At 39.2% G+C, this 11,203-nt stretch overlaps 1 protein-coding gene across 5 annotated transcripts in view; it reads right to left on the reverse strand.

Moving 5' to 3' along the window:
- RARB (retinoic acid receptor, beta) overlaps positions 1-11,203 on the reverse strand; it is a 621,377-nt gene that overhangs the window by 120,587 nt on the left and 489,587 nt on the right. For all 5 annotated transcript variants that reach the window (XM_006851622.1, XM_006851620.1, XM_006851619.1 and 2 more), the window contains one exon: positions 2,893-3,034. In XM_006851622.1, the coding sequence (XP_006851684.1) occupies positions 2,893-3,004 (112 nt within the window). In that variant the 5' untranslated portion in view covers positions 3,005-3,034. The remainder of the gene's footprint in view (positions 1-2,892; positions 3,035-11,203) is intronic.

An 11,203-nucleotide genomic window follows, 5' to 3' on the forward strand; every position in this document is an offset into this window, starting at 1 on the left:
AATAAGAAAGATCATAGAGGAATTGACGCATCTGAGTTATGGTGTTGGAGAAGAATATTGAAAGTACAATGATGGGCTGCCAAAAGAATAAACAGATCTCTGTTGGAAAAAGTGCAGCCAGAGCGCTCTTTGGAGGTCACGATGGCCAGACTTCGCCTCTCATACTTTGGACATATTGTCAGGAGGGACCAGTCACTAGAGAGGGATATGTTTGGTAAGGTGGAGGGTCAGAGAAAAAGAGGAAGATCCGAACGAGATGGATTGGCAGCATAGATGCCTGTTGTGTATAGGGTCTCTATGAGTCAGTACCGACTCGATGACACCTAACAGCAACAGCAGCAGCATGGCTAGAATTGATCCTTAAAACAATGTGAATCTTTCTAATCTCAGTATAGCAGAGAAAGTGTTATTAAGAGGAGGTTGACTTGCACTGTAGTTATGATTCTGCCTTTGGCCTGTTGGAGATAGGGAAAACTCTCTCATTTCTCTGGGTCCAAAAGTACTTGTGTATCAAATTAGAGACATGAGTGAAAATCAATCTCTAAGATCCTTTTTCAATTCTAGCATTCTACAAGTATCTATTATTCTTGGGTTCATTTCAGTTGTGTATACTGTAATATAATTGGTTACCAATTCTCTTATTTTCCTGCTTCTTTCTGTTTCAACTTAAAACAAAACAATCTTTATTAGACCCTCAGTCCCTATAGTCCAAGGAGTTATTTCCCCCCCAACTTCGTTCGAACAGAAATACACTTATTTTTGCATACTTGGACAAAATGATCTCACTTTTGCCCCATATGTGTATTTTAAAACCTATTTAAGGTTATAGGTTCCTTGAGAGTTATAACAAGAGTTTTGCTGTGGGTGTAAACAATTTTTTTTTTTTTTTAAATTGCTAACCAAGCTGTCAATTTCCACAGCAGCAGAATATGGGTTTTAAGTACTATAAGCAGGAAATGGGTCTCTAGCCCACGCAAAATAAATGCAAAATACTAATTTTCCCTAAGTCCACATCTGGCTGACTCATCTATAATTTCAGCCTAAAATGAAATTCGCCCACAAAAATGTAGCATGATCTCCATGCCTACAGAATGTCAGACTGAAAATGGAGCATTAGGTGACTGCCCTGTGAATCTTACTTTTAGATTATACATAATCTGTTCATTTCAGGTTAATATCATGCTTTTTTCTTCAATGGTAGGATTTGGGCCTGAATTGATATGTCAGTTTTATATACCAACTTTGTCTGTTATGAAATAATTTGATAGCTCTAAATTTAGAAGAATCAAAGAGCAGCCCTGGATGAAATGTACACAAATGACCCATCTTCTGATAAAGGATCACACAGAGGAACAAGAAACTTCACAGAAGAAATGGCATGTGCAAGGTGTCTCCCTGTCTCATGGCCCAATCCATTCTTGTTCATCAGGACTCTAGATATGGACAGCAACCCCAAACCAACTAATAAGGAGGACAATTCTTGGCAAGTATAACAAAGCCATCCGGAGCCAGAGGTTTCAGGGTTTACCAACTCAACTGATGCCAGTGAGGACCCAAAGTTGTCTGTCTTTCCATTTATTCCATCCACAGTGTCTGCTTTGTTTCCGAATTATTTCCCTTGGAATTGAAGGATACTTGCTAGTAGTACTTGTGTCTACTTGCTTCCTTGCCCACATGTACTGGAATGGAGGGCATGAGTCCTAAATGCACTCTCACTGGGTTACATGTTCACACCATGAATCAAGACTATGGCTGAGGGTGGAATATGCTGATTGCTTGACTTGATTGGTTGATGTCAACCCTGAAGGCCAGTCTCTCAAAGGAACACCATCAAGCAATGCTACTGGGTTACAGGGTTATCCCTCATTAGTTGGTCTTCTTCCCAAGGTCACATTTCCCAGTTAAAAAAAAAAAATAAACTAAGAAATTTGGCTTATAAACAATTCTTCTAACCTTACTGTAGACTCATGGTTGCGGTGTCTGGAGCTTCACTCCGTGTTCTTTCAGGGCAGTGGCCAGGTCCTACACATCATTAAGAGTCAGTGCCTGATACATAGTGGCCCTTCACCAAATCTTTAAATGACACAGTGAATGAAGTAGAAAGTCCATAAGAACTTCACCTGACACACATCCTTGTGATGTCCTTACATTTGAATGAGCCAAACCATTTGCCTACCACTTTGAAAGCACCAAAGAGCGAATTACAATAATGAAATGGCATATATACTCTCTGCATTAAAGTACATGTGTTTTGAATGCCCCATATCAGATCTATATTTATTAACTTAAGAGAATAATAATTGCATTAATCAAATGTTTTATTGTTTAGAGGAGAGGGTGGCTTGGCAGAGAAAAGCTAAGCCAAGCTTGGAAAAATGCCAAAGCCCCAAATTTCTAAATGTTTTTTTCCACAAGTTTCCTTCCTTTCCCCTTATTCACACCCCCAACACACACACACACACACACACACACACACACACAAAACCTCCAGATTGTTACAACTGTTAACATTCATGTCGTTTGTCTCATTTTATCCTTACTGAGAGAGGCAAAAGTCTGTATTCCCATTGTCAAGATAGGGAAATGGAATCACCGAGTGGCTTCTGAGATATGATTGAGTGTACACAGGGAGTTAATAAAATCTGGAATACAGATCTGCCATTCATGACATTCAGCTCCTACCTTTTCACTAACGACCACTCAAGTTGGATCTGAAAATCTCCACAGTTATTCTATTTTCAGGCCATCTATGTTTACACCTAGCCGTAGCAGTCTATCATTACTGTCATGTCTGAATTCCAGTTGCAACATCCTCCACATTTTGATTTTGGAAGCTTAGAAAATTGTATAGATAAGGCAAATAGGGAAAAAACATGTTGAGACTCCACTTACATTCTTTGGACATTCCCACTTCAAAGCACTTCTGGAGTCGACAATACTGGCATCGATTCCTGGTGACTTTATTTATAACACAGTTCTTGTCTCGATGACAAGTGTAAATCATGTTCTTCTGAATACTTCTGCGGAAAAACCCCTGCAAGTAAGCAAGAAGATGGGAGAACTAAGTAGAACATCTGGGCTTCACAAGAAATCAAAGCCGACCTTATCATTGCATTGATTGCTTTTTTTTTTTTTTTTTTTTGAGTAATGAAATGATGACAGCAGAAAAGTTAACTTATTTTAACTTAAAAATCCTTGTGAAATATTAATAGCAGGTCTTGCTTTGTTGCATACCAGAAAGCCCCTTTTATAATCAAAACTAGACATGACTGTTACTATTTTGCTAAGGAAAATTAATGCTAAGAAGAAATAATGCCATTTGGAAAACATAATGAAGAGTTGAATTGCTTCCAAACAGTTTTAAGCTTTTTGATTGGTTTCCTTGGTGGCCAGAACAATTTCAGGTGAACTCACTATCAAGAAACCTAATACGTGAGGCATTGTATTTGCAAAAGAAATGACTTGCCTCATGAAAGAATGAGATTCTTTCAGATATGTCTTCTCCAAGTGCCTTTACATATTTAGTTCCTGTTACAGCATTTAAAATATGATTTAATTTGCAAAGTGTTAAGAAAAAAAATTATACAAAACTGGAAATAAGCAGACAAATTACTACCTGTCCGTTTAGTGGTGTCCTGGTGTAGGGTTGCAAGGTTGGTTTGAACCACAAGCTCAGTGATTCAAACCCATCAGCTGCTCCTTGGAAACCCTACACAAGGGCGTTATGAACTGGAACAGACTCAACAACATTCAACAACAACAACATTTAATAGCACACCAGAGTTTTGCTGTCTAATATAGTGACCACTGGTTGAGTGTAGCTATTTAAATAAAAATTGTTTAGAATTAAGTAGAATAAAACAATTCAGTTCCTAATCCACACATTTCAAGTACGCAAAAGCCACATGTGGCCAAAGTCTACCATATTGGACAGTGGATCTATAGAATATGTCCATAATCACAGAGAGTTTTCATGAACAGTATACTACTACAATGCTGACTGACAAGCCCATTGAACAGTCATCAGAGACTCCAGAAAAAATGAAACTCTTTTTGACTCTTCAGTATTGACTGGTCCCAGACTACATAAAGAATGTAGAAAAATTGTAAGTCATAAATAATGTTTGTTTAGTGAACGTGCAAAGGAGTCTGGGTGTTGCACTGTGGAATAAAGTTAATAGACTGCAAGGTCAGTTTTCATAAAAAGGTCGGCAATTCAAACTCACCCGTCACTCCTTGTAAACCTATACAGGGATGCTATGAGTCAAAATCAACTCAGTGACACATAACAAAAACAATCTAAGTGCAAAAGGCTTCTGTCTGGTAGAAAATATAATCTAATGGTTATTATTTTATTGTTTTGCTGAACATTAACCAGTTTCATATTTGCCTTTGCAATTTTATTCAGGCATTCTTCTTCTCATTAGCTATAGCCACACTCTGTATCTATCTTATCTACCTATATATTTATGCAGGTAGGCCCAAAAGTATTGCTACTAAGGTTCCAATGCATGCATGGGTTTATTCCAAACAAAGTGTGTTTGAACAAGTCTCTGGAATCAATGAATGACTCCAGACAAGAACTCTCAGTAATAAAATTGTATTAGTGTTGTTAAGCTGGAAAGGAAGGGAGGGAGGGAGGGAGGGAGGAAGGAAGGAAGGAAGGAAGGAAGGAAGGAAGGAAGGCAGGCAGGCAGGCAGGCAGGCAGGCAGGCAGGCAGGAAGGAAGGAAGGAAGGAAGGAAGGCAGGCAGGCAGGCAGGCAGGTCTAATCAAAACAGAGGCTTTCCAAGGGATCTGCCGAGACCGTTCAACTCAAGGCAGAGAGGTCAGCTTAGAAGGTTACGGCAACTGTTTTTTTGTTTTGTTTTTGGGCTTGGGGGTGAGGGGACTGGGAGATCCCACAGGATATTCTTGATAGTGTGTGTCTTTTGAGAAAATCTATCACAAGGAAAAAGTTTTAAGAAAATGGAAAATTACACTGATGAGAAAAAGGCCAGAAAAGTTACAATAAATGATTTTTGCATCATGAGAACATACCTACTCTTTCTTTGAGAGTAGCAAAGGCTGTCCTATGAGAATTTCATTGGGAAACTTTTCTCTTCCATTCTACAGCCCTGATCTTCCTCCTTCAAACTTCTTTTTGTTACCCAAACTCAAAGAACATTTAAAAAGAACAAGATTTGAGTCCCTCAAGGACGACAAAACTACCACTTTGACATAATAGAAATCAAAGAGCTCAAAATTCTTTGGGGAAAGTTCAGAGAGATAGAAGCACTCACTCGGAATTACACAGACCTAGATCCAGGATGTGTCAAGGAACAGTGGTTTCACATTTTGACATTTTTGTTTATTAAAGGGTTCTGTGATTTTTTAGCAATATTTTTTGACTTAACCCTCTTATTTACCTTCCTTCCTTCATTCTCCTTTTCCTCTCTTCTCCCTTTCCTTCCTACCTACATATCTTGATATTTTCCCTATAACTTCCTTTGAACAAGCTATGTCATGTTATTATTGTCGTCATTAATGAGGTAAATAAATCTTCATATTTTAAAAGATGTATAATTTTAACTTTTTGAATATTATGTTTGGACAAATGAAGCAACATATTTTTTTTATAACACTGATGAAATTAAGTTAACTTTAAATTAAAGCCAAACAATTCCAGCACAGGTTATCCAACTATCTTTGTCCTCCCACTTCTACCATAGTGCTTTGCAAACATTCGATACTCAAGCGCTGCTTGTTGATACAAAGATGAGTGAATAATGAGTGGAGTGTACACTTTGTCTTTTCACTCTTCTAATTGTCCAACAGAAGAGGACCTCTATATTGCTATGAGTATTCAAAGCAAGGGGCTTCACCTGATCAATTGTGATGTGACTTTTGCCTACATTAGAAACAGTTCTCTTGGATGCAAGAGCAAACACAGTTAAATGTGCTGAACAGAAAATAAGACTCATTATCTGAGTTCCACTTTCCCTGTAATACATTAACACTCCGGGAGACAGAACTAAAAACATTCAAAGCTAAATCACATTAGCAAAGAAAGCACATGTAGCACACATTGTTTACTATATTTATGTGGGCACCCTAGGATTGTAATGTTTAAATAAGCATATTTTACTGGCATGGTCCAACTGTAAATGCCTGGAAATCTTGTTTAAGGTTGCAACTCTTGTCACATATCCCAGACACAAACACATTTTCCAAGAAAACCTAATTTATTTCTGTACCTCTGGAGCTACAAATATGTTCAGAATCTAAAATAACAAGTTACAAATATTCTAAAGCCCTAACAGAATCTGTGCAGAATGACCGCCTCAAAACATATCTTTCCCTGAAAAAGTATCTACGGGACACTTTTGGCTGCCAGATGTACGAACAAACTGACAAAAAAACTTTCTCTGCTCCCAGGCCAAGAAACACGGACACAGTGGAAGATACCGTCATTTTGGCTTATGTAAAGAAAGTGAGGTATGGACAAAGGCGATCTCCTCCATTTATTAAAAACCAAATAGTCTGTTCAGCAAATTCTTCATGAGTGACCGTGGAAGGGAGAAAAACAATCTCATGATGCACAAATGAAAGGAGAGAGAATTCCAGAACTTTATATGTCACTCATTAGCTAGTCAGGGTAGTTGAGTAACAATGACGGCAGAAACTAAATAGGACTTCTTGGTTTTCCAAATCAAAGTTTTGGCTAGATTTCAGCAGAAGGTCTAAGTTTCAGTAAATCATTTCCACCATGGTAGAATACTTACTGACTAAATTATATGCTACAAGGTATTTTTATACATGGGTTGGGTAAACAGAAATGGCCCTCCAGCGCCAGAGAGAGGCTTACATTATACAAATCCTCCTTCCCACTTGATACTCTGAATTACATAAACCATTCTCTCCTGTAGATCACTGCTTTAAGGGCTGTGCGCATGTGTGGTTGGTCATATCCTTATATCTCCTGAATTATATTTATCTAATATTTGTATTTATGTTCATTTTTTTTTTAGCTTTAACCTTCTTTTTAATGTAAACTATTAGTCTCTGGGTTAATTGGAAAACCAGCACCAACTGTCAATCTTAGAAAATACTCATACAATAAAGTGAAAGTAAAGCAATAATATACTAATAAGCTATTATGTCACTTGAGCAGGATAATGAATCTTCTAAAAGCATGGAGGACCAGTTCTGCTCATTCTTTCCTAAAAAGGGAATTCGGTGACATAGCATCACTCACTTGATGCTTTGAGGAACTCAGAAAATAAAACAAACAAGTTTGTCACTATGTGATTCTATGAGATTTTCAGCCATGTACCTGTCCCTTCTAACGTTAGGAACCTTATACTTCGGGGAGAAAAACTCTTGCCATACTTTTGTTGTTGCTGGTAAATGCCACTGAGTGGGTTCTGACTCTCAGCAACCCTATACAGGGTTTCTGAGAAGCAGCTGGTGAACTACCCACCTTGCAGTTAGCAGTCCAGTGCTTATCCGACAGCATCACACCAGTGCTAAATTCAGGTATGATAGCTCTTGAAGTCAGCAGTAGAGGCTAAAGACAAGTTGATGGGGGTGAATGGGTTAAAAAGCTGAGAGGATTTCTCCACAGCTGGAAGAGTAACCTAAGGGGAGAGAGGAGGTAAAGTAGTTCTTTATGACCTGGGCTATCACTCCTTATTAACTATTGTATGGCTTTGACTAAGTCACAACCATAGGGAACTAAAATTTCTTATCTTCTCCTGGTGTGGCACTGTTGAGTAAACACTGGACTGCTAACCACAAGGGGTGGTTGTTCAAATCACCAGCTGCTCCTTAGAAAACCCTATGTAGTGTTGCTATGAGTCAGAACCGACTCATAGCATGTAACAACATAAAACAACATGAAGGGTGGGTAACTTTTCCCCCCAAACCCTTACAATAGTAAATTCCTGGGATTCCAAGTGTACCAATCACACCAAGGTATGTAATGAGCTGGAATGGCTTACACAACGGGGATGAGGGAGTTTCCATGGGGGACAAATGGCCAAGGAAGAGGTTGTGCTTCAAGAAGAAGAAATGAGAACGTTTCCACTTGCATGGACAAGAAAATCAATTTAATGAGCCCAAAGTAAGGCTCAAGAGACACCAACAAGAGAGTTTGGGGATGGCATGTGCATTTATTTCAGAACTGAAGCATTACAACACCTCTCTGAGGGACCACAGGCAGGTAGTTATCTTTGAATTTACTCACATCACCTGGTTAATGGAGATGGAACAAAGCTAGAGGCTGTAAGTCTTGAGGCTTGGTATTCTGACAGTAAAGTAAGTGCAGGAATGTTAACACCATAATTTCACTCTTTCATTTGCCAATAAGACCTTCTTTTTCAATAAATCCAGGACATTTCTATGAAAGCTTCAAGACTTTTATCACTTCATCTGGAAACCTCTGACTGATTCAAGTACACATAACTGCTTACTTTCCCAGGCAACCTTGGATAGTAACCAAAACATTAAACAATAGTACTATCTGCTTCAGGAGTCCTTGAGTGGTAAGTACAGTTACTATGATTGGCTGCTAACTACAAGTGTTGAAGGTCTACCAACAGATACTGCAGAAGAAAGATCTGGTGATCTCCCTCAGGAAAAGCAGTCATTTGAAAATCCATAGTGAAATGTCCATTAACTTCTGAGTGGAGAAACAAAGTGTGGTATACACATATACAATGGAATAGGACTCAGTCATAGACAATCCGTCTTGATGCATGCCGCCACATGAATGGCCTCAAAAACATCATGCTGAGCAAAACAAATCAGCCACAAAGGGACAAATATGAAGGGGTTTCCAAAAGTTTGTGGAAAATGGAATTAAAAGATAATGGAATTTTTTCATGAACATTTTGAAGCTTTAGCCAAGGCTATTTGATCCTATTTATATAAAATAACCAAATATACAGAAACCAAAAATTATTAGCAGTTACCTTGGTAGCATAGTGGATTACGAGTTAGGCTGGTAACCAAAGGGTCAGCAGTTTGAATCTATCAGCTGTTGCCATGGGAGAAAGATGAGGTTTTCTGCTCTCGTAAAGATTTACCGCCTGGAAAACCCTATGTTGTTGTTATGTGCCACCAAGTCGGTTCCGAACCATAGTTACCCTGTATAGCGTTTATGAGGAGCAGCTGGTGAGCTTGAACCACTGACCTTGCAGTTCAAACGGCTTTGCAGTCTGATGCATTAACCCACAGCGCCACACCAGGACTCTGGAAAACTCTACAGAGGGTCATCATAAGTTAGAACCAACTTGACAATATAGAGCCATCACCACCACCAAGGGTAGAAGGGAGGGAGAAAGGGGAAGGTTTGGTTTAGGAGGTATTGAGTTTATGTTCATAGTGGTGGAATAATTTGGGAAAGGGTATCAGGAATGGTGGCACAGCACAAATACAATAACTGTACACAAACTGTTGATGTCAAAAATTTTGAGATGACATAATTTTTTTAATGTAAATTTTGGTCACAATAAAAATAATCAGCCACCTATGGAGCACAGTTCAACCCTAACACACATGGCATTGGCATGGGTCAGAATTAACCTGACATCAATTGGTCTTTAACCATTTGCTTCAGAGTTTGCCAGGCTACACCTCACAGAGGGTCAACTAGGCATCCTGAATTTCCCTGTTGGGTGTCATCGTGATGCACATCGTTAAGTGTGACATCCTCATTGTTGGGATCTAGGCTTCCCTGACAGGGGAGATATATGAGGATTGGAGTGGGCAGGTTTGTGGGCTCCAGGGTGGACCTCAATTAATGCAGCTTCTTTGAGGCTAGGACAGCAGCATTTGGGTGGGGGTAGGGTTGAGGGGCTCAACTCAACAGCAATTCACCAACAAGTAGGAAATTTTTCAGTATTTTAATTCTTGTTAAAACTGTACTGGTATATACTTGTAGGGTTGGGACAGAACCTGGCATGTAGTAGACATTCAATAAATAATTGTTGATGAATAAATGAATGACGAGGTCCATAGTTTCACACACAAAGTCTGGGTGATAGTTCCAGGTTTATTATACTTTAGCCCCATAAATATTTCTCAATTTAAATGTACTGCTTAAGGAAGATATTACCTACATGTAGGAAAGTGAGCAATCAAATTTCTGATATTGTAAGACATCCATGGTAATAGTAATGCAGCTAGTCAATCATGACTCATGTTGGCTAACCATATCTTCTACTGGTCAGTTATAACTCCTGTTGGCTATTTATGACTTCTATTGATTAAACATGACTTGTGTGAGTTAACGATGGTTTACATTAGCTAACTATTAGTTCTACTAGCAAATCATGACTTCTGTTTCAGTAACACAATTAACACTCTATTTACCAGGAAAAAAAGTAAGTCTGAATCACAAACTGGGTCATGGTTTTTTGACCATGAATTTTTCTCATGCGTGGCAACAGTAGTGAGGTTGGCCCAGTATCGGGCAATAAGCCTCACTTTTCACCTAGAGAGCTCGAACTACTGACCTTGTGGTTTGCAGTTTAGTGTTTATCCTACAGAGTCACACTGTTGTTGTTAAGTTCTGTTGAGTCGATTTCGGACTCATAGTAACTGTTTATAGGGTTTCCGAGGCTTTTCAAAACTTTGCAGGAGGACAAAGCCTTATCTTTCTCCCCCAGAGCAGCTGGTGAGTGCTTATCCTGTGGAGTCACCAAGCTCCCTTACAGAGGCATTAAAAAAATAAAAGTACCTACCTCACTGGTGTGGTGCTGTAGGATAAAGCAGTGGACCGCAAGGTTGGTTTGAATCACAAAGTCGGTGGTTCAAACTCACCAACCACTCTTTGGAAACCCTGTACAGGGTTGCTAAGAGTCAGAATTAAGTTGATAACACTCAACAACAACAACAACCTCACTTACTAAGGCGTGCTGTTAGCATAGTAAATTATGAGTTGGGCTGCTAACCACAAGATCAGCATTTCCAATCTACCAGCAGCTTCACAGTAGAAAGAAGAGGTTTTCTGTTCCTTCCTGGGAAGATTTAAAGCCTCGGGAATCCTATACAGGGTTGTTCTGAGTCGAAACCAACTTCACAGCACACAGCACACAACCACCACCACCACCACCACCACCACCACCTCACTTACCAAGTGTATCCATTGCGGACACTAATGCAAAGTGGTTAGCACAAAGCCTGACACACAGTAAGTGCCCAATGGACGTCGGAAGACT

The sequence above is a fragment of the Chrysochloris asiatica genome, unplaced genomic scaffold, assembly GCF_000296735.1.
Source record: "Chrysochloris asiatica unplaced genomic scaffold, ChrAsi1.0 scaffold00030, whole genome shotgun sequence".
Taxonomy (NCBI): Eukaryota; Metazoa; Chordata; class Mammalia; order Afrosoricida; family Chrysochloridae; genus Chrysochloris; species Chrysochloris asiatica.